This window comes from Protopterus annectens, chromosome 16.part0 (genome assembly GCF_019279795.1).
Source record: "Protopterus annectens isolate FY-2018-M chromosome 16.part0, PAN1.0, whole genome shotgun sequence".
NCBI classification, from domain to species: domain Eukaryota; kingdom Metazoa; phylum Chordata; order Ceratodontiformes; family Protopteridae; genus Protopterus; species Protopterus annectens.
Window position 1 is genome coordinate 627,012,996 of NC_056750.1, and position 24,495 is coordinate 627,037,490.

General features: G+C 44.1%; 1 protein-coding gene across 2 annotated transcripts in view; it reads right to left on the minus strand.

Moving 5' to 3' along the window:
• INPP5E (inositol polyphosphate-5-phosphatase E) overlaps positions 1 to 24,495 on the minus strand; it is a 1,512,334-nt gene that overhangs the window by 381,099 nt on the left and 1,106,740 nt on the right. For both annotated transcript variants that reach the window (XM_044058519.1, XM_044058518.1), the window contains one exon: positions 11,099 to 11,260. In XM_044058519.1, coding sequence (XP_043914454.1) covers positions 11,099 to 11,260 — 162 coding nt within the window. The remainder of the gene's footprint in view (positions 1 to 11,098; positions 11,261 to 24,495) is intronic.

Genomic DNA, 24,495 nt, shown 5'->3' on the forward strand with positions numbered 1-24,495 from the left:
TAGGGTGGGGAAAAGTTGGATACCCTTTGTCCTGGCAAAGGTTATGACTGGTGCCAGGCATTTTGTAAACACTCTTGGTACCATACAGAGACCAAATGGCAAAGCACACAACTGGTAGTGTGCAGAACCCACTGAAAAGTGGCAAAATTTCCTGAAGAGGGGATGGACTGGAATGTGTAAGTAGGTGCCTTTTATATCCAAGGATACTAAGAAGGCCTGGGGTAGGATCAAGGGAAGAAGGGTAGGAACAGTGAGCATCCAAAAGGAGGGGAACTTGAAGGAAGGTGTTGAAGTGGGGACAAGTCCAGGATTGGTCTTTATGGACCTTCTTTCCTGGGAGCTAGGAACATGCTGGAGTAAAATCCTTTTCCTCTTGCATGTGGAGGGACTTCTTGAATGGTTCCTTGCTCTAGGAGTACCTGAAGAACTGAGGGGAAGGAAGACAGTTGTTCTCAAGGAGGTTGAGGAATGCCTTTGGGAGTAGGTTTGGTTTCCACAGTTCATGAAGTATCCCTGTCTATTACAGAGAGGACCCAAATGTCCTGAGTAATCCAATTCCAAGCTGGTAGGGAGAGGGGGAGAGAGAGAGAGAGAGATGCACAGAAAATGGGGTGTTTGGATCCAGTGCCTGGCAGTCACAGGCTACCAGTCTTACCCCGAAAGGGCTGTTTGGTAGCAGGAGTAGAGGGAGCAGACCTGGCTGAGGTCTGTTTCCTGGAGTCCTTTTTTGCCGGCAATTGTCTGGGAGGCCCTCTTACAAAGGAGGTTTTGCTATGGTAGTTGCTTTGGAAATGTGGGATTGGAGAGACAAAAGTGGGCCTCAGATCTATAGCTCCTTGCCCTTCGCTTGAAGGGCCTTAAAAAGGTCAGCAACTACTGAACCAAATAAATCTTTATTGTCTAGGGGTACGTCCAAAAGTTTAGACAATGTCATCAGGGAGAGGCTGCAACCTAAGCCAGGAGTATCTCCTAATGGCAGACCCTGAAGTAGCAGCCCTAGGTGAGGCCTGTACTGCATCATAACTGTACTTAATAGAGTGTTGGTGGCCTGAGGGCAGGAATTCAACAAAGCCCATATTTTTGCCTTGGCTGGGGAGTCAGAGAGGTCCCCTAGTTGTTCTGTCACATCAGCTAGCAGAGTCAGGGAATATTTGGCCATGTGGGTTTGGTATTTAATTGCTCTTACTGCTGGGGTAGCAGAAGTGTAGACCTTTTTCCCTAGGTGCTCCATTAACCTGCTCTCCTTGTCTGAGGGCAGGAGGGAGGTCGAAGGGAGTAGTTTAGCAGTTTTGTCTGTAGCCACAGCAATGACCGAATGGTCTACAAAGGGTGCCTTATACAGGAATTTAGCATTCTCAGGGACTTTATAAAACCTGTCTGGGCATTTGGGTGGCAGTGGTTGTGAATCAGGGATTTTGGAGGCAGCCAGGAATGCATCCAAGAAGGCAGGGTAAACTGGAGGTACAGCAGATGGGTTGGGAGACTCCATTTGCAAGAGGTCATAATACCTCTTCTGGGTTTCTGTGACCTGATTGCTATCCCACTTGAAGAATTCTTTCATATGAGCAATGGTTTCCCTGAAGGTGAAATCTTCTGCTGGAGAATCAGTGCCACTGGATTCATCCTCAGGGGAAGTGTGCCCCAGAGTGAAAGCAATTTGTGAGGTGTACGTGAGAGATTCATCCCCTGAAGAATCCCTCTTCTTCGGTTGAGACATCCGGAGCACGTTTACCTTTGGGGGTAGATGCTGTGGGGGCCTGGGCTGGAGTAGGGACCTGACATAGGGCTAAGAAGGCATTCAAAAGGGCTTGGGTAAAGGCCTGCCAGTCAGGAAACTGGATGCCATGGGCATCAGCGAAGGAGCAAGATGTTTGTTTTTTTGCTTCTTCTTTTTATGGGACTCCGTTCTAGGTATGGGAGATCCGGTGAAGAGTGGGAGGGCCAGATGGCACTCCATGATATCAGAGCTAATGTCCTCGTGAACTAGAATTTGCGAGACCCCACGCAGACCCTTGGATATGAAAGACCTAGGTTCCCCCTTGGTGACAGATACAGACGTCTGCTATTCCCTCTGGGATATGCCCTTGGCTTCTTTAACAGCTTCCACCTGGGTACCCACACCAAAGGAATGTCCGAGGTTTTCTGCTCTGACTCCGGGCCTTTACCGACCTCAAGAGGTATGGCTGGAAGGGAGGGCACAGAAGTCGGTTCGGGCCTAGACTGTTTAGCCATTTTGACTGGCGGTTCATCCAAGGGGCCCGACATTGGATCCATTGCTTTAGCCAAATGCTTTAGATGTTGGTTCTCTAAATAAAGTTTTAAGGCAGCTAAGCGACTCCTGACGGTTTTGGGAACAAAGGCCTGACAAATACAACAAACAGTGTGGTCGTTTTCCTGGCCTAAGCAAAACGGGCAGAGCTCATGCGAATCTTTATGTGGAATTTACCTTCCACATCTACACTTGCCCTTTCTACCTGACATGAGTCCCAACTGCAGTAGCAAAAGGATAATCAAAAACCTCTATGGGGTACTTATCTGAAATTGGATAAGATAAACGAGTCACATGGGATCGCTTTTCCTAAGAAGTGACAACCGAAGCCTGCAGTCACACAGGCAGCAGAAAAGTTCTGTGGAGGGTGTGTGCTGATGTCTGTTTTGTACATGATGTCTGTTTATGGATGACGTCCACAGAGAGAGACATGAGATGTCACATGCACCCAAGCGGTTGCATCTATCTTTTCTAAAATGGCCAGAAGTACGAGAGTCAACCAGGGGCGGACTCCCTTGTATTATGAATACAGCAGCATATGAATAGAACATCAACAGTTATAGTCACCAGTTTGTAACACAGTAAGCTATATAAATAACCAGAAAGTGGACACAGCAAAAAAAATATTTTCCTTTCTCTCTTTTAGGGTAAGTGAGTGCAGCAGATACTATCTTTCAAACCTGGGGAGAGGGTGATAACTTTTAGTTATGTACTCACCATAACTTCAGATGTTTGGGATCCATCTCGCCTACATTCTGACTGATGGGCTCGGAGCCGATCCCTCGGCTCCGACTCGGCACGCTTATGCTATAGAGCGAGGCCTCTAATTGGCTGAGCTATCTTTATCCCAGGATGCACCACCACTAATCCCCCAGATCTTGTTTGTTCGCATTCATGCACACATGCACAGCTTGATTATATAACATTGTTAGATGTTTCAGATGAAACAACAGGATTCAGACCTTCTGATATCCTCTGATCTCCAAGGAAGGGGGAAGGAGGGTGGGTTATTAGGAATGTAGGCGAGATGGATCCCAAACATCTGAAGTTATGGTGAGTACATAACTAAAAGATGTTATGTGATCCTATCTCGCCTACATTCTGACTGATGGGACAGCGTCCCTAGCACCTAAATCCCGGGTGGCTCATTGGAAAACACTCCTGAGCACTGTGGAACCAAATGAAGCTCGTCCTCTAGATGCCACATCTAATTTGTAGTGAGAAATGAAGGTATGCGGGGAGGACCATGTAGCCGCAGCACAAATGTCACTAATAGCAAGCTTAGAATGAAATGCTACCGAAGTAGCCATAGCCCTTGTAGAATGAGCCTTGACAGAGGTGGAAAGCTCTTTGTTAGAATAAATATAAGCTTGAGTAATACAGTCCCTGATCCATTTGGCAATAGTGACCTTTGTGACCGCTGTCTAATTTGTTTTCTGCAAAGGACACAAACAACTGATCTGTCTTCCTTGATTGTTTGGTCCTATCCAAATAAAAACGAACTGCCTGTGGACATCTAGTGTGTGGAAAATAAATTCCGCTTTATTGGAGTATTTTGGGAAAAAACTGGGAGCTCTAATGGCTGTTGCAAGCATAAAGTAGAACAGACTTTAGGAACAAAAGAAGGATTTGGTCTGTGGGAAACCCTGTCTGTATGAAAACCAAGTACGGGGGTTTCACTGACAAAGCTTGAAGTTCTGAAACCCTTCTGGCTGAGGTAATTGCCACTAGAAAAGCTGTCTTCCATGATAGAAACTTTAAATCACAGGTAGCTGCCGGTTCAAAGGGGAAGAAGTCAAGGCACGTAATACTAAATCGAGATCCCATGGAGGTGCAGGATGAGAAACCGGAGGTCTTAATAGAGCAGCACCTTTCAAGAAGGTCTTACACAACCTGTTGCTCATTAAGGGTGGGTCTATGGATTCATGAAAATTAGAAATCGCTGCCAATTGTACTTTGATGGTAGAGACAGAAGAGCCTTGGTTGAAAAGAGAGGTCAGGAACTTGAGTACTTCTGCCACGGAGTAGAAATGGGGTCCAGGCCCCGGAGTTGAGCCCAGATAGCAAACCTTTTCCATTTGCTAGAATACAGTTTCTTCAGAGTAGACTTGTGGGCTGAAGACAATATGTGCACTACATCTGGGTCTAGTGCATGTCTCCTGACTATGGTCGGAAGAGGAGGAGCCAGGCCAATTTTAATGTGTAGGGACTGGTGTAGTAGTCCCGACTGATGAATCAGTAGGTCTGGGACCTGGTCCAGGAACCATGGACCTTCCAGAGCATGTTCAAGATAAGGAAACCAGACTTGACGAGGCCAGTAAGGAGCAATTAAGATCATCTTGCTCCCTAAGAGAGACGCCTTCTGAATTACCCTGGGTAGGAGAGGAACTGGAGGGAAGGCATAAAGCAGGCCGGTGGGCCAAGGATGGACTAGCGTCCATAGGGCTCTTCCCCGAGTCGGGTTAGGGAGAAAAATCTTGCACTTCGTGATTCAGAGGAGTCGCCAAGAGGTCGCAGCACGGAACTCCCCATTCTCTGAAAATCTGTCTTGTAATAGTCATGTTCAGAGACCATTCGTGAGGAGAGAGGATGGTTCTGCTCAACCTGTCGGCTATGACATTGGATTTGCCCGGTATGTGAGTAGCCACTAGGAAGCGCTTGGTCGAGACTGCCCATTCCCAGACCCTCATCGCTTCCTGCAAAGAGGATAGGATCTGGTCCCTCCCTGTTTGTTCAGGTACCAGACAACTGACATGTTGTCTGAGTGAACAGCAATTACGCCCTGAGGGAGGTAATAGTGAAGGGCTTGAAGGGACATGAGTACTGCCCTCATTTCTAGGATGTTGATGTGGAGAGAGGTCTCTTCCGGATGCCATTTGCCCTGGACTGACCTGCCCAGGGAATGCCCCCCCCACCCCGCCTGGGAGGCGTCCGTGGTCAAAGTGGCCGGAGGAGGAAGAACAAAGGGTTGTCCCTGATCCAAATTGGAGGACACTAGCCACCAGCGAAGGTCCCGTCTGCAAGATTCTGTGATCCATATTAGATGATTGAGAGGGAGTTCCTGAAAGGACCACTGAGTTGAAAGAAGCCACTGGAGGATTCTCATGTGTAACCTTGCCAAGGGAACTAGCAGAACTGTGGCAGACATCGATCCCAATAGCTGCATGACCATTCTGGCTGGGACTTTGGACCTGGGGAGTAAGGCTCGAACCTGATTTTGTATGATCTGAATTCTGTCTGCAGGTAGATAGACCCGCATCTGGTTTGAATCTATCTCTGCCCCTGTGAATCTTATTCTTTGAGATGGCCGTAACACAGACTTTGGCCAATTGAAGGTGATTCCGAGGGAATTGCCCAGTGATGTTGTGGCTTGCAGGCTCCGAGAAGTAGATGCTTGAGGTGGCAGTTAGAAGCCAGTCGTCTAGGTACGGAAACACCTGGAATCCTAGACTCCTCAAGTGAGCAGTCACTACTGCCAAGCATTTGGTGAAACCCCTGGGGGCTGTGGTGAGACCAAAGGGCAGCGCACGGAACTGAAAATGACTGCCTCCTAGGCTGAAGCGCAAGTGTCTCCTGGACGTTTGATGTATTTTGATATGGTAATGGCGCCCTTGAGGTCTATGGAGCACATCCAAACACCTTTCTCCAACAATGGGAGAATGGTTTGTAAAGTGACCATTCGGAACTTGGACTTCTTGACTGAGCGGTTTAGGTTGCTTAGGTCCAAAATGGGCCTCAAGTCCCCGGTCTTTTTTGGCACCAAAAAGAATCTTGAGTAAGTCCCTAATCCTATCTGGTCTGCGGGGACCGGTTGGATGGCTCCTTTTTGCAGCAGTTTTGAAATTTCTATGGCTGCGGTATCCCGTTGACTGGGTGGCGGGTCCGGGATTCTTTTGGACTGAGGGGGGGGACAACAGAATGGGATGGAGTAATCTTCGGCGATAATTCGAAGCACCCATCGGTCCTGAGTGATCCTTTCCCAGGCCTTTAGGTGCTTCGAAAAACGACCCCCGACTGGCTCCGGAGCAGCACAGTCGGGCAATCCCTCAGGGACTATGAAAAGCTGAAGAGCCACGAAAGGACTCGCGGTCTCCAGTGTTGCGGGGGCCTCTGCCACCTCTGGGACGGCGTCTTCCTGATGAATTTCCCCCTCCTCTGCCTCTTCCTGCTGAGAGGGGTAAGACTTCTGCGATCTCCGGAACCACATCTTCCCTCCTCTTTTTAGCCTTGGGATAAGGCCGAAAGGGAGTGGAAAATCGTGCCCCTACGGCAGTCAGAGTCTTACCCTCCTGTTCACAGCGGGTAAGTGTGTCTTTCACCTTGGGCCCAAACAGGGAGGACCCATCAAAGGGGCCGGCAAATGAAGACTTGAAGGCCTCCGCGAATGACACAGGCGGAGCCAGGCTTGTCTCCGAGAGCAATGCCAGTACTGCCGCTTACTCGCCCCTTCGGCCGCATATGAAATGAGCCTCATGGACGAGTTCGAAATGGATGACATTGTAGCCAGCTGAGATCCAACCGTCTGGGCCAGCTCCTCAGGCAGGTTACCTAAGAGGGTATCGGATAGCTCCTTAATCAGATCCCTCTGGAATCTCGTAAAGTGCGTCAGGTAGTTCAAAGACCTCAGGGTAAAGGCCGCTGAACTTAGGGTGCGCTTGCCATACCGATCCATGCTCCTAGACTCCTTATTAGGAGGATGGACGGACGTAGAAGCCTCTGCTACATCCTGCTGTGTAGCAGATGCCACCACCATAGCATCCACAGCCACACCTTTTGTAAGGAACTCTCTATCTGGGGGTGCCGAAGGAAATTTGTTTGGACGAGCGGGCACCGGTTCCACAGAGTCCGGGTGTTCCCACGCCCTTCGACAGATCAAATCCAAGAGCTCGTCGAAGGGCGGAGACAGCCAGGAGGCGGAGGGCTGAGCCCCGAAGGCCTTCAGGAACACCGACTCATCAGCAGAGGGAGGTTTGGACTGCCAGCCGCCTCATTGTTTTAGGGCTTCCAGGATGTCTGCAAAGGAGACATCATCCGAGGACGACTTGGGGGACCCCTCTGCATCATCGAGATCGGTGTCAGATGTCAAAGACTCGTCAGGGGAGTCAATGTGCTTCCTCTTGCATCGCTTTCTTCCTGGGAGGTTCTTCCGAAGAGGCTTCAGAAGGACCTCCAGGAGGGGGAGAAACCCCAGCGGGGGTAACCTGAGGACCAGGGGCTCCGCTGTCTGCGGACAGGGGAACTGCCAACGACCCAGTCTCCAAATGTAGGGAAGGAGCTGGGGAAACTGTGGAGGTAGCCAAAGAAGATTTGGCTAGAGCACTCCTCATAGCCCTGAAGGCGGGACCACCAGAATCCTGGGAAGGTCCCCCCTCCGTGGCCACGACAGTGGACGGTACTCCCGCTGCCGACGCACCAAGAGGGAGACTTGGGACCGAAGGTATCAATCCCGAAGCCCCCCCCCCAGGGCCGAAGGAAGAAGTCCGTGCACTGAACTCCGACCCAGGAGCCGGAGTCGGAGCAAGGGTCGGGCCTGACCCTAACACCTCCACTGGTTCCACCAACACCTGCTCCAACGGTGCCGAAGCTGTTGGAGGAGGAAGTACAGTAAGGGAGTGGACCATCGGCTCTGAAGCCGAATGGGCTGGAGCCGAAACCATCTTTTGGAACACCGGAGACTGGAAGAGTCAAAGGAGCACCCTGTCGATGTCCAAATCAAACATCCTGGAAGATCTCGAGGATACCGATCGGGCCCGAACCGATTTCTCCATCGGCTCCGAAGGGCTCGGGGACCGGCTCCGAAAGGACTCAACAATTATCGGCTCCGAGGAAACTTTCAAGGAAATTTCCCTCGGCGCCGATAAGGACTTCGGCTCCGAGGGGGAAGTGTCTGAGCCGATGACCCTTATCGGCTCCAATATCAGTGGAGCCGATGAGGGTGACCCGCCTCTCGATGCCCCAGACCTCAGCTCCGAAACCAGAGGGGTCGAGGCTGGTGGCATCGAGGCAGACCGTTCCGACCTCGGCCCAAGTCCGTGGAGCCGATGGAGAAGTCTGCTTTGCTTTTTAGCCGTTGGTTCCGACTGACTGGTCGGAGCCGGGATTTCTTCTTAGAAGGAGACGGAGAGGAAGATAAAGCCTCCTCGAAAGAAGGCTTGATTAATCCTTTGAGGATTAATTTGTTTTTCCTCTCCTGGAGGACTCGGGAGGAAAACGCATGGCATACACTGCATGATTCCTGGAGATGTTTGGTGCCAAGACAATAGACGCACGAGGAGTGGTCGTCCGTTATGGACATTTTGAACCCACACCTCGTGCACTTTTTAAACCCGGAGGGTTTATGTTCCTTAGACATAGTTCTACAAGAAAAAACACAGACCACAACAGTAAACTTTAAGACACAGGTACAAATAAGTATGCCAGAAACTCAGAATATTTTAAACTGAAAAAACCCTTTTTTTTTTTTTTTTTTTTTACACACAGAAAGAGAAAGGGAAAAAAAACAAGGAGGGTCAAGACCCTCTAACTCAAACGGGTACTTGACCCACACACAACCACTAAAGTAGTTAGTACAGGGGAAGGCCCCTCTAACTTAAACGGAACCTTCTCTGACAGGAAATTTTAAGTTAAACTCAATGAAACAACAAGGAACACACTCGTACACAAAAAATAGCCGTTAAAACAGCTTTTGGGTTGAAATGAGTTAACTACTGACAGGAAAAGAGACTATAAATATAGTACTTAGCCCAGCCAATGTTGAGACCACGTCCAAGTTCTGTAAGCGGCAAACGAGATCTGGGAGATTAGTGGTGGTGCATCCTGGGATAAAGATAGCTCAGCCAATTAGAGGCCTCGCTCTATAGCATAAGCGTGCCGAGTCGGAGCTGAGGGATCGGCTCCGAGCCCATCAGTCAGAATGTAGGCGAGATAGGATCACATAACATCTGCACTTTCACATAATAGAAGATGAGCATTTCGGTGAGAAACACCAATGAAAAGTGGGTCATGTAAGGGACATAAAAACAAACCGTTCTTGCTGTCGCTGGGATAAGCATACACAAAAGCACATATGTTCAGGGCTGGTACTGCAGATATCCCTGACACCTGTGGTAGGGATGTGAGGGTTAAGGCATATCTACAAATGTCCTTATGGCTGCCTCCTGAATAATGTCTCTGTCCTCTAAATGAACTCTTGCTCCACCCCCAGGCCCCAGTGCATTAAGAGAAATGAATTTGTGAAGATGATCACATCTCAAGTGCCACAGTGGAACAGGCTGACCACGAGGAAGGCTTCAATGGGCAACATTCATGAAGGACAAAAATGGAATAAAAATCTAAACATATAAAAAGAATGTTTGATATTAACTGCTAGGGAAGTGCAGTATATTTAAAAATTTAATGTTATGGCTAAATCTGTAAAGATCTGTTTTTAAAATAATACATGCCTTTCAAGTGTTCCTGATTTTCACTCAAAATTTTGCTCTTTCCCTCTTAAAATTGCTGTTTGCAAAGGGTGGTGGATTGCAGTGAACAAACAGCAACCATTAAAGCTACTACTGACCTTTTTACCCCTGAAAATGTATGCTGATTTAACTCCTTGAATTATGTCAACTTTCAAAGAAAGTATTAATATTTAAAAAGTGCCTCTGATTTGAGACTTTTGTCATCTTAATGACATATTTCTTTTTGTACATCTTGAAATGGTTATGCTATACTGATTATCAACACTATACAACCTTGTATTGCTACTTAATGCCTTGTAACATTGCTGTTTAATGCTAATTTATAATGAAAATTGTATAATATGTTGGAGCTTTTCTCCCTGGGCCTCCGCTGAAAAAGGGCTCTTCAGCTCAGTCAGAGACTCCCGGTCAACAAATGCAAAATAAATAAATAAAATAAATAAAATAATGTTGGCTTTGTCCCCAATTCTGGTGGTAAAAAGTTGTTAGATTTGTAATAATTTCTTATGAAAAGGACTAAGCTGCAACAAAACAAAACAAAAAAAAAGTTGTGTGTATGTTCTTCTCCTTGGTATTTACACAGGAATTAGGGGGGAAGGGCACCAGAAAAGAAAAGCAGAGCAGATATGGACAGGGATAAAGGAAAGCAAGACTATGGAAGAAGTACAGAAGGAACTCTGAGTCAGTCCAAGGCAGTAAGATACATAATTGTTCTGCTCTCCACGTTGACTTTTACTATATTGCCATAGTTAAAGAACCAATAAAATGATAAAGGCTGTTTTAAATGCCACACTGCTTCACGTTGCACAGTGAAAAGTACACAGTAACAGTTACAATTCTGACTGTTATTCTACAAAATCATGGAAATGCACTCAGACGTGTAAGCTGGGGTGGGGGTCCAAAGTGTTAGGGGCATGGCTAGCAAATCCGTAGCAAATCCATTTCATTTTTCTTTAATATTTTCATTTATTACATAAAAGTGAATGCGGGACATTAGAACATGAGGATGTTAGGTAGGACCTTTTGCTTCTTCTTATGGATGACAGAAGCACCAGACAAAGAAGGAATTTTTTTTTTGTACTCTGATGTAGAGCATGAGGGCTGAGGGTGTTAGGACTGGACCTTCCTCAGCGACGGGAAGAGCACCAGATTGGAGAAGGGACCTATTTTTTACTCCTCAACCTAGTGCGATGGGCACCAGACTGAGAAGCAACACTGAGCACCAAACAACCCAGCTATGGCTCTGAATGCACTTACATGAAATAACTAAATTATCGGGCACTGAAATTAGAGTGGATTACATGCAAATTGACATTTTCTAAGATAAAGAAAAAAGTATGCTCAATAAGGGTAAAGGATTAAACCATACCTTCCTGAATTTCTCTACTTAGCTGGTCAAACTGCAGCAGAATGGACATGTCTCTGCCCAAATTTTCTTTCAAAATTTGATCAATAATGTCACGATCCTTACTTAATCGAAAATTAAAATCACCGAACCAGAACACCTCATCAAATCTAGTAGTGACATCCGCTGGAAAAAATATTAAAATGTCAGCATTATTATATTATAACGATAGCTGCAGATTTCTGCTGCAAAAATCAATTATTTATTGACTGATTGATTGATTGACATTGGATTACCAGGAAAGTCCAACTGGGTAGGAGCCCATTTTAAGAGGAAGCCTGGGGAGAAAAGCTTCAAAGTATTACCAAACATTTTAAGAGCAAAAAATTTACAATCTTTAAAAATAATAATGTAACACCCGTGCACTGGCCCAGTAATCAAGGAGCCTCAATCCTCTCAACACTAGCACCAGTGAGAGGTATCCACATTGGGAGGATAACATGTACACACACAATAAAGTTCAATTTCCCTTAAGAGCACACAGAGATCACAGTCAGTCTGGGGCTGGTTTCTCCCTTTCTCTCCAGATCCTCAATAAGACTCCCCACTGGTACAGCTATAGAGTGGAGTCCTTAAGCCAGAGTTCCAAGTCAAGCCCTCCCAGCACTCTCTTTGTCCCACTAGTGCTTCGTGTCCAAGCCCAAGTAGCTGACACACAAACACACACACACTTTGAGAGTTGATTTACATTTAGACACTCCTGGGGATGGCTGGCACAGGGTCACTGGCTATGCCCTCTTCTCTCCAGGCTATAAGGTAGCAATCCACTGCCACCAGAACCCCTACTTATCAGCTACTATAAGGCCCTTCCAAAGTGTGACCAATACCACTGTGTAATATTACTGTACAATAGTAAGTGTGACCCAGGGCTAAGGCTATTCTAGAGTGGCCTAGTACAGTATCACCAAGTACAAGATAAGTACCCTAAGAGCTTACATTATCTCTACACAAAACAGCCATGGTTAAAAGGTTTAATAATATTTAATAATAAAGAATAAATACTTAAGACAATACTCATCAATTTAAAACAATGACATTAGATAGTACAGAAATTACAGGAAATACTTTAAAACAACATTGTAGGCTAGTTTGACATAAATATAGAAAACAACTGGACTAATTTGGCTAGTTCTATCTATCCCTAAGAGAAATGCTAAGATCTAGGTCAGAGCAAAGCAAAGTGCTGGTGAGTTGTTGTCAGCTCCAGAACAAAATACAAAATGCTCAATCTTTCTCTCTGAGAAAGTCTTAAATTGATAATACACAGTACTGCCAAGTCACTTTGCATTACATCATTCTTGTCACCCCTGCTGAGGTTTCCCAGGCTCAGAGAACTTAAATTTTAGCATTTCTACAGCTGCCCGAAGTCACAGCACTAAAAGACACTTTTCATGTGAAACCTAATAATTTTCTTTGTCTTAAAACAATAGAAAGAAACTCTTAGCCCAGACATCCTGTCTCCGAGCTTAAGATCAAACACAGTTATAAAATTCTTTGCTCATCGACTTTCTTCCAGCAGGGTACACCGTGGTCACATTTTTGAAGTTTAGCATATAACGCAGTTTTCTTAAATTTAGTTTTCTTACATTTGTAAAAACAAGCCTGTGGATCATATTAATATTTACAATGTCATAGAATTATTAACAAAATTCTAAAAAAATCTAGCTAGGCTGGCAGCTTTTACAAATACAAAAACAACCAAATTAGACAGAATACAAAAACACTGGTTAAGAACAGACAAGTTATATGACAACAATTTAATATTTAGAGAACTTTTATCTAGTTTATACAGAAGTTAAGTTATACTTGAGAGAAAGCAGAGGGAGAAAAAAATGATAGACGTTAAGAAAGTCAGTGAAGAAGGGAGAGTAAGGAGGTATAAGATATTAAAAAGTATTTGTTCAAATTTAGAAATGCAGTTTATCCTGATGTTGAGCAAGAACATTGCCAGCTTTTGGCTAGGAAGTCTTTTAGAAAGGTTTTGAAGGATGGGAGGGAAGGTATTCACCCGAGGGATACACGTAAGGAGTTCCAGGCCTTAGCAACATGGTACAAGTATACACAATGGCCAGTAGATTTGATAGGTTTGTGGACAGACAGGAGTTTTTGGTCATTGCATCATAACGTCTGACTAAGAACACAGCTGTGCAGATTATTATCTAGTGCTGGACAAGTAGATGTATTCTGGATAATTTTACAGGTAGTAAGAGGCTGTGTGTATGTCACCTGATAGGATAGTTCTAATCAATTTAAGCCTTTTAGTGCTACACATTGGTGGGTTCAGAAAGGGCAATATGCTGCAAATTTAGCAACTTTGTTATAGCATTGTTTAAGTTTTGATTTTTGTGATGCATGAAGGATGTCATAAAGAAGTGTAGGGAGGAGATGGCAAGTGTACTTTTAGTTGTATCGGTGAGGAAGTTTTTGGCTCTACAAAGCATCCCTAGTTTTTGACGAGTGAATAATAAAGTTGTCTAAGTGTGTATACACCCATACTAGAAAATAAATAATTTTCATTGTCTTCCTGAATTGTGAAAGCAAAACTTGCAAAGCTTTCTAAAAGAAACATCTGTAAGATTAAAAGTGCCACAAGCACATTTAGGCAGCATGTAAATGACTTCTGTGCAACCACTATTTTTTTGTTATTGAATCATATATAACATATTCCTCAGTGCTCTTCTACTTGTTCACAGAACCCATGGTGTTGTAACACATTCGTATAACAAACAAATGTGAAAAAGGTGAGAACTCTGACATAAAATGTGAAACATAAGAAAACATGCAACTCCTGAAGGTACCTCACTGCTTATGTTACTGGTGAGCACATTTGCAAGACCTTTATTGAAGGAAAGAAAGCAGCAGCATCTGCTGAAAGAGATGGGATACAAAAGTCAGGCTATGAAAAGTATGAAAATGAATATGTATTATTAAACGAGTCTTTGAAATACTAGACTTTGTCTTAATGTTAAAATACTCATCAACATACCTGTTGAACGTTGCAAAACAGCAGATTATCACCACTAGGATTACAATGTTTCAATCATTCATTTATAAAATAAATAACTACAGCTATGTTCCCCAAACTTGCTGAACGCTACTTGCAATAAAATTAACAAGCATTTTTCTTAACTCCTGGTCTTGTGTTCTCAGGAGGGATTACTCAGAATGATAATGACAATTTCTCATTTAAAAAAATGTCAGTTTTTTTTTTTTTTAGTTAACCTTGGACTTCATATTCATGCTTAATTAATGTATACTAGCTACTGAAAAAGTTATGTGCACACCATAACGTTCCATCTGTGTTGTCCATTTTCATTCTTCCTCAACTGTTGGGTTGAGATCTGACCCTCATATATCCGAATCAACTGCCTCTTCCACCTCATGGAACACAAACTCTTGATTGCCTCCCTTACCCATAATGCCCTAGTCATCTAACATACCTCACATCTTGTTTGCTACCCCGTATACCTGCAAGGCAGTAGAAAAAGATGAGACAACAGAATCTGGGACTCAAAGGAACAGTAGTTCCTCCAGTGTCTTTCGATCCTTCCAAAAGTCATAAAAGGGGGATTGGATGGAAGGAAGTTGAGGAAGAATGAAAATGAACAATACAGATGGGACATTATGGTGAGTACATACAGTGAATACAAAAAGTATAGACACCCCTGTTAAAATGCCAGTTTTTTGTGATATAAAAAAATTAGACCACAATAAATCATTTAAAAACTTTTCCCACCTTTAATGTGACCTATAACCTGTACAATTAAATTGAAAAAACAAATCTGTTAAGGGGAAAAATATAAAAAAAATAAAAAAAATACAATAAGCTGGTCGCATAAGTGTGCACACCCTTTGTAGAAGCACCTTTTGATTTAATCACAGCATTCAGTCTTCTTGGGTACACACTTGTCATCAATTAAAGAGACTCTGATTAACAGCAAATAAAGTTCAGCTGTCCTAGTAGGATTTTCCTGACATTTACTCAGTTGCCTGCTACAGCAAAAGCCATGGTTCACAGACAGCTTACAAAGCATCAAAGTGATCTCATTATTGAAAGGTATCAGTCATGAGAAGGGTACAAAAAAATTTCCAAAAAATTGGATATACCATGGAACACAGTGAAATCATCAAAAAGTGGAGAAAATATGGGACAACAGTGACGTTGCACAGAACTAGACGTCCCTCCAAAACTGATGAAAATACATGACAAAAACTGGTCAGGGAGGCTGCCAGGAGACCTAGTGCAACACTGAAGGAGCTGCAGGAATTTCTGACAAGTACTTGTTGTGTACTACATGTGACAACAATCTGCCGTATTCTCCATATGTCTTGTGACAACAATCTGCCGTATTCTCCATATGACTTGTGACAACAATCTGCCGTATTCTCCATATGCCTGGGCTATTGTGTAGGGTTGGAAGCCTTTTTCCTACAGAGAAAAACATTCAGGCCTGGCTAAAATTTGCAAAACAATACATCAAGTCAACCAAATGCATGTGGGAAAATTTGTTATGGTCTAACGAAACCAAGGTTGAACTGTCTGACCACAATTTCAAAAGGTACGTTTGGTTGCAAAAACAACACTTTGCATCATCAAAAGAACACCATCCCCATGCTGAAGCATGGTGGTGGCAGTATCATGTTTTGGGTTTGCTTTTCTTCAGCTGGAACTGGGGCTTTAGTCAAGGTGGAGACAATTATGAACAGTTCCAAACACCAATCACTTTTGGCCCAAAACCTTCGGGCATTTGCTAGAAAACTGAAGATGAAGAGGAATTTCACCTTTCAACACGACGATGAACCCAAGCATACATCTAAATCAACAAAAGAATAGCTTCACCAGAAGAAAATTAAAGTTTTGGAATGGCCCAGCCACAGCCTGGACCTAAATCCAATAGAAAATCTGTGGGGTGACCTGAAGAGGGCTGTGCACAAGAGATGCCCTTGCAAGCTGACAGATTTGGAGCGCTTTTGCAAGGAAGAGTGGGCAAATATTGCCAAGTCAAGATGTGCCATGCTGATAGACTTCTACCCAAGAAGACTGAATGCTGTCATTAAATCAAAGGTGCTTCAACAAAGTATTAGTTTAAGGGTGTGCACACTTATGCAACCAGCTTATTGTAAGTTTTTTTTTTTATTTTTTATATTTTTCCCCCTAACAGATTTGTCTGTTTTTCAATTGAACTGTACAGGTTATAGGTCACATTAAAGGTGGGTAAAATTTGTAAATGATTTTTTGTAGTCTCATTTTTTATATATCACAAAAACCTGGCATTTTAACAGTGGTGTGTAAACTGTTTATATCCACTGTAATTTTTTTACCTAATGCTGTCATTTTCATTCATTCCTCAACTGACAGGACAGAGTCCCCAGCTACCTAAATCCCGGGAGGGCTCTAAGGAAGGATATTCCTGAGCACCGTTGAGCCAAAGGCTGCTCTTCCTTTAGAGTCCAAATTGAATTTGTAATGTGCAATAAAAGTATGACGATTAGCCTAAGTAGCGGCTGCACAAATATCATTTAATGAAGATCTAGATAAAATGGCTGAAGAATTGCCATATACCTGGCTGAATGTCATTTTGGCCGTTTTGGTAAAGACAAGCCCAATTTTTCGTAAACAAAGGTAATACAGTCAAGTCAACCATTTGGGTAAAGTCACTTTAGAAACTGGTTTGCCTAATTTTGATTCTGAAAAAGAGACAAATGATTGTTCTGCTTTCCTTAAAATATTTGGTTCTTTGTAGATAAAACCATAGTTGTCTGTGTATGTCCAAAAGGTGTAACATATAATTTCCTTTAATTGAGAAATCTGGAAAGAAAACTGAAGGCTGATAGTTTAATACTGGATTCTGACACCACCTTAGGATGAAAGGAATGATTGGTCCCTAAGGGTACATTAGCCTTATGAAAAATCAAATAAAGAGGTTTGGATGACAGGGCCTGTAATTCTGAAACTCTTCTAGCAGAGGTAATGGCCACTAGCACCTTCATGGAAAAGTGTAGCTAAACATTCAAGAATTTTAGGAAATGGTGGTGAAAAGGGAAATTCCTTTTGCTGCACCTAAATGACAAATATTTTCCATTTACTTCTGTATTGCTATGATAAGAAAATGTGATGGACAGGGAGAAGTGCCTGGGCTGCCTAGCAATCAATGGAAGTGGAAAAACCATGCAGTCAGTTTTAGGCTTGGAATGCCTGGATGAGTCAAGTCTGTCTGGTGAGATAGTAGGTCTGCAGTTGGATCCAGAATCCACGGAAGGCGAATTACATAGGCCAAAGAAAGAGAAACCAAATTTGAAGAGGCCAGTAAGGGGCAGTGAGGAAACTATGTTCTTCAATCGAGATGCTTTCTGAAGATATTTGGAGATTAGAGGTAACATGGCATATGCATAAAGAAGACCAGGGGCCAATCATGAAGTAGAGTTTCCCTTGGTGTCTCCCCTGGTGGGGAGATAAGGGCAAAGAACCTGCTGCACTTATTAAACAGAGATGCAAAGAGATTGCTGCATGGTTGTCCCCCATCAGCAGAAAATTCTTTCTTTATCCTTCATCTTAAGAGACCACTCATGAAGCTTTAGGATATACCTTCTTAACTTGTCTGCAATCATGTTGGATTTCCCTGGAATGTGCGTTGCTATCAGAAATCGATTGGATGAGATCACCAATTGACATACACTCAAAGCTTCTCAACACAGGGGATAAGATTTGGTTCCCCTTTGTTGATGTAGTAGACCACGGACATATTGCCTGTCTGGTTCACAATAGTCCAGGTGTTGAGAATGTCTTGGGAGGCCTGCAATGTTTGCAGGACAGCTCTCATTTCCAGGATATTGACATTCATGTTGGCCTCTTTGGAGGATGATGTGCCTTGGACCGTCTTTCCCAAGAAGTGCCCCCCCATAGATCTGGGAGGTGTCCGTGGTCACTATGTCCTTGGGTTGAGGAAGAACAAAGGGAAGACATTGCATCTGACTGGAGTGTATCCACCATAGATGATCATATTTGCAAGCCTGTGTTAATTTGATATGACTGGATAAAGGTTGGTAGAGAATGGACCATTGAATTGCCAATGTCTACTGAAGAATCCTCATATGGTACTTTGCCAATGGCACTAGAATGATTGCTGTTGACGTGGATCACAAAGCTTGAAGGATCAGTCGAGCTGAAAGACAAGAGTTTTCAATAATCTTTCTGACCTGGAACTGTACAGTTTGACGTCTTGGCAGAGGCTGTTTGAGTGACCATACTGAGCTAAGTACCAATACATTCCAGTATTTGTGTTGCTTCAAGATGAGATTTGTTGTGACTGAAATCTCCAGGTGGAAGCATAACTGGAGTACATAATCTCAAGCTAGAATCAGATGATGCTTGATCGAAGGTGTTATGAGCCAGTCATCTAAACATGGAAACACCCAGAATCCCTGTAGTCTCAGGTCAGCTGCTACTACTGTCACACACTTGGTAAACACCCTGGAGGCTGTGGTAAGTCCAAAGGGCAGAGCTTTGAATTGGTAATGACTGGCTCCCAGCTGGAAGTGTAGATAACTTCTGGATCGTCTGTTCATTTTTGTGTGATAGTATGCACCCTGAAGATCTACTGAGCACATCCAGTCGTCCTTGTGCAGAAAAGGCAGACTGAACTGAACTATGACCATCTGGAACCTTTGTATACGGAACTAACTAATTCAGATTGCAGCGATTCAAAATTGGTCTCTAGTCCCTTGTTTTCTTTGGCACTAAAAAGAATCTTAAGTTCCGTAGTCTTTTGAGTCTGGGGGAAGTTTTTTCTAGGGGCTTGTTTATTTCTAGTGCTGCTGCTTCCTTCTGATTGGGTGGAACATCTGGGATTTTGTTTACTACTAGTGGGAGTGGATGGGAAAATGGTATTATACAAAAGTACAGTTTTGTACCTACCATAAATGTAGATGTTCGAGGATCCACATTGCTGCAGTCCTAACTATTGGGTAGTCCGCTGTCTAGTCGGCCCGAATACCAAAGTATATGGCTGACGTCGGTCAGGGCGCATTAGACTGACGTCAGTACGTCAGGGTACTAATGCGCATGACCGACGTCATATCCTCAGTCTTTTCTTGCCCCAGATGTCAGAAGACCCTGAAAAGATAAGGCCAAAACCGAAAACTCCAAATATACCTGCACCAAAAATATGTACAATATATACAAAATTACCAGAATATAACCTCACCTACACAACCACCCCTAAACACAGAGGGGAAGGAGGGAGGGTAAATTGGACTGCAGCAATGTGGATCCTCGAACATCTACATTTATGGTAGGTACAAAACTGTACTATGTTCTTCATTCCACATTGCTGCAGTCCTAACTATTGGGTATAATCCCAAAGCAGAGGTAAGGGAGGCTGGCAAATTATAAGGAAGCAGGAACTGACAACATGCCTTGCAAAATAGCTGTGGCAAAACCAGCCCTAGACTTAGAGTAGAGAGGAAGGTGATAATGCTTAGAGAAAGTATGCACTGAACTCCAAGTAGCTGCCTCCAAAATATCCTTAGTTGCCACCCCCCTTAGAAATGCTGTTGAAGTGGCAGTAGCCCTAGTGGAATGAGGCCTAATCCCAACTGGAATCTCCTTGCCATGATGGGAATAACAAAATGCAATGCAAAACCCAATCCACCTAGAAATAGTTTGTTTTGACACAGGCTTGCCCTGAACCCAAAGCAAAAGAAACAAACAACTGCTGAGACTGCCTAAAATCCTTAGTCCTGCTCAAATAATAACGCAACTGCCTGTGTACATCTAAAGTGTGCAAAATCTTTTCCCCTTTATTTTGAGGATCTGCATAAAAAGTAGGCAAATGAATAGTTTGGTTTAAAGCCACACTAGAAACCACCTTAGGCATAAAGGAAGGATTAGTACGTGAAAGATACCTATCCTTATGAAAAATCAAAAAGGCTCTACCGCCATAAGGGCCTGCAACTCAGAAACCCTTCTTGCAGAAGTAATGGCCAACAAAAGCAGTCTTCCATGACAAGTATTTCAATTCAGCAGTAGCCGAGGCTCAAAAGGTTGTAGAGTAAGTTTCTCCAACACAAAATTGAGATCCCAAGCAGGAGTAGGAGCTCTACGTGGGGTCTTATATTCTTTGCCCTCTAAGAAATTGCTTGAACAAAGGATGCGAAAACAATGGTGGGTCACAATCATAGTGAGCTGAAATTGCTGCAGCATGAATCTTAATGGAAGAGAAAGACAAACCTTTGTCCAATAACTCAGTAAGATATTGAAGAGCCACACTCAAATTAGGCTCAGAAATCTCCAAATTGTTTGCTGCACTCCAAAATAAAAATCTCTTCCATTTTTCTGCGTACACTTTCCTTGTACTAGGTCTTCTGGCTTCCATAATCACATTTAAAACTTGTTGAGGAAGTTGAGACCTGCTGTCTTTCAAAACAGAATATGCCAGGCTGTTAGATGAAGAGAGTGAAGCTTGACATTGAGCAGGTGACCGTCCCTCTGAGACAACAGGTGTGGAATCAAGGGTAAAGGCCATGGAGGCTTCCTTACCAGACTCCTCAGTAATGGGTACCAGTGCTGCCGAGGCCAATCTGGAGCTATTAAAATCATCCTTGGCTTGTCTTGTCTGACCTTTAGAAGCACCTTTGGAAGAAGAGGCAGAGGTGGAAAAGCATACACATGAAGATTTTTCCAACTGAAAGAAAGAGCATCCACTTTCCAAGCTGTGTGATGAAACCTCTTTGTGCAAAACTTTGGCAACTGGTGGTTTAGAGGAGAAGCGAACAGATCTATGTCTGGAGTTCCCCATGACACTGTCAATTTTTGAAACACATGAAGATCCAGTTTCCACTCGTGGGGATCCATGATTTGTCTGCTTAACACATCTGCTAAGGAGTTCTGTGCTCCCGGCAGAAACCTTGCCTGAAGAGTTAGTTGCAAGCTGAGCGCAGTCTCCCATAAAATCATTGCTTGCCTGCACAATGGGTAAGAATGTGTTCCCCCTTGTTTGTTGATGTACCACATGACAGTTGTGTTGTCTGTTAGAATCAACACCTGCCCTGGAAGAAGTAACTCCTTGAAAGCCATTAATGCAAACTGGACTGCTAACATCTCTTTCATGTTGATATGTAGATGCTGTAGTCTGGCAGGCCACTTGTCTTGTATCCACTTTCCATTTAGATGAGCTCCCAAGCAATGTCTGAGGCATCTGTCGTTAGTATCTGACTCGCCTCTGGCCGGGTCACAGAGAGTCCCTTGTTTAGGTGACATTCCTGAGCCCACCACAAAAATTCCTTTTGAATGCAAGGTATTATTTGAATGACAGTGTCCAAATCCTGGCAGTGCTGTGTCCATACATTTTGAGATACCATTGCAGCTTCCTCATATGCAGTTTGGCATTGGGAAGCACCAGAATACAAGATGCCATGAACCCTAAGGCTTGAAGGACTGTCCTTGCAGTCAGCCCGGACTGAAGAGATAGTTGATGGAAGTAACTGGAAAGATTCTTTTGTTTGTCCGGGGTTAAAAAGGCCATCTGGGCTGCTGTATTCAGTCTCACACCCAGAAAGCACATGTCTTGAGAGGGTACTAGACTGGACTTTATTTCGCTCACAGAATACCCTAGGCATCTTAGCACTGCTATGACATAATCCAAATGCTGTAGAAGGTCTTCCTTTTCTTGAGCTAGAATCAGGCAGTCGTCCAAGTAAGGATAGATTTGAATTCCTTTTAGCCTGAAGTAAGCTATCACTGAGCCAGAACTTTTGTGAATACTCTGGGCAGTGGATAAGCCAAAGGGCAATGCAGAGAACTGATAATGAAAATTTCCAGCTCGAAACGCAGATACTTCCTGCAACTTAGTCTTATAGGCACATGAAGGTAAGCTTCCTTGAGATCTAAAGTTACCATCCAGTGATCCTTGCCCAGCAGAGGTAAAAGCTGTTGTAACGCCAACATTTTGAACTTGGGAATGTCCAGATAAGTGTTGAGGATAGATAAATCCAAAATTGGTCTCCACGTGTTCCCCTTCTTCGGTACTAGGAACAGGCGAGAATAAAATCCTAGGCCCCTTTCTGGCACAGGAACTGGCTGAATGGCCCCTATTTGGAGCAACAGAAAAATTTGCTTGTGAGCCTCTTTTCTTTGTAGAGGAGGAATGTCTGGCATGCCTTTGAAAGGAGGCAAGGTATGGAAATAAAATCTGTAACCGTGGTGAATGATATCCAGAACCCATCTGTCTTGGGTAATTAAATCCCAATTTTCTTTGAAAAGAGACAGCCTTCCTCCCAAAGGTGCTGCCAGGCGAGAATGTACTGGCAGCTGAAAAGGCAGGTCATTGGGTCTGCTTACGAAAGGACTGACCCCTGCCCTCACCAGAAGTCTGAGCAGGGGAACTCCCTGTCCTAGGCCTAAAAGAACCTTGAGCTCTGCCCCTACCACGTCTAGACCTACCCCTAGACTGGGAATCATAAGCAGGATAAGTCCATCCCTTAGTAGGCCAATTTCTACTAAACTTCGGAGGCTGCACCTGCAAAAATCCTTAACAGTTTGCATAGACTTAGCCTTGTCCTCCATTTTCTTTAAAACTGCTTCCACAGGCGAACCAAACAACACATCAGACTGCAAAGGAGCATCCAAAATCCTTGTTTTAACATGCTCGGCTAAATTCTGATCTCTCAACCAGGCATGCCTACGAAGAATAGAACCAGTGGCAGCCACCCTCGAGGAGGCCTGCACAGCATCAAAACCACACTGCAAGGAATGTTTACCCACCTGTTCAGACACATGAACTAAATCCTGCAATTCTTTACACTCAATACCTTCTGCCAGAGCATCCACCTTAGATTTCAATTGTGAAAGGAGGTAATTCTGATATTTTAACATGTGAAACTGACAATTCAACGCCCTCATGGCTAAAGTGGAAGAAGTATACACTTTCTTTCCCCATCTATCCAAAGCCCTTGCCTCTTTATCAGGAGGAACAGGATTTTTAACAACAGAGGCCTTCACCCCTTTAGGCCCCTGAGAGACAGTTTCCGGGTCTGCCCTAGGACTCTTAAAAAGATACTTATGAGCTTCAGGCACCCTATAGTACCTATCCGGTTTAACTGGGGCAGGAGGCAAAGAATCAGGATTCAGGGAAGCCTCTGCAAAAACATCTTCCACCACATTCAGAACAGGAGGTATAGCTAAAGGCCTATGCTGGGGTAAAACAAGAATTCCCTAAGCCTCTTTCTGGAATCAGAGAAATCTTGACCTTCCCATTTAAAATGCTCCCTCATGGAATGCAGGGTCTCTGAAAATAAAAAATCCTCAGGAGGAGAAGCTGAAGGAGTAGAATCATCCACATCAGAATCAGAATAAGGAGGATACTCCTGCAAGTCTTCAGCCGAAGACTCAGAAGCCTCGAACAGTGCTCAAAACTCTCAAACTCAGGTTCCACCCTAGGCCTCTTATCAGGAGGGGGCATAGAACCTCTAATCATAGTAATCAAATCCTCTGCCATTTTAAGCATATGTTTCTTAGGCAAAGACCCTGAAGCACTAGGAGAAACCCCACTGAAGCTACACTTGGCCTGCCTCTCAAAGAAGCCTTGGAAACAGAGGGGAGGCTCTAACCACCTTAGGAAGAGAGGGAAGAACAGCCACCTGAGAAGCCCCTCAGCCTGGCCTACTTCCTGAGAGGATACATCCTGTAACAATAAAGTCTCTCCCTGAGACTCCAAAGAAACACCTGGCAGAACCTCCGGCTCCACTGAGTCTTCTAAAGAACCGACGTCAGGGACTGTCGGTTCTTCCACTCTAGGCTTTGCTGCTTTGTCCTTGCGCTTTTGCCCGAAGCGGCCGGAGCATCCGACGGCATTTTATAATTACAACGCTTCCCAAAACTAACCTGGCGCAGTCTAACCTTCTCTTAATAGTGCGTTTGTTAAATCTAGCACAAGAGCTGCATCCAACAACGCCGTGCTCAGGCCCTAAACAAGGTATACACAAAGTATGGTAATCCCTATGAGGTATCTGTTTCCCACAAGAAATACAGTTATTCACTTTTCTGACATCCGTTAAATACTGAGGCAAGAAAAACCAAAATATTCCCAACGGGTACTTAGCCAACTTTGATTCGGTCTGAAACTCTGACTTCAGAAACTTTCAGAACGCCAACCTGCACTCGCAAAATTGCTTCTGCATCGGACCATGCGGCAAAAAAGACTGAGGATATGACGTCGGTCATGCGCATTAGTACCCTGACGTACTGACGTCAGTCTAATGCGCCCTGACCGACGTCAGCCATATACTTTGGTATTCGGGCCGACTGGACAGCGGACTACCCAATAGTTAGGACTGCAGCAATGTGGAATGAAGAACATCTCTAG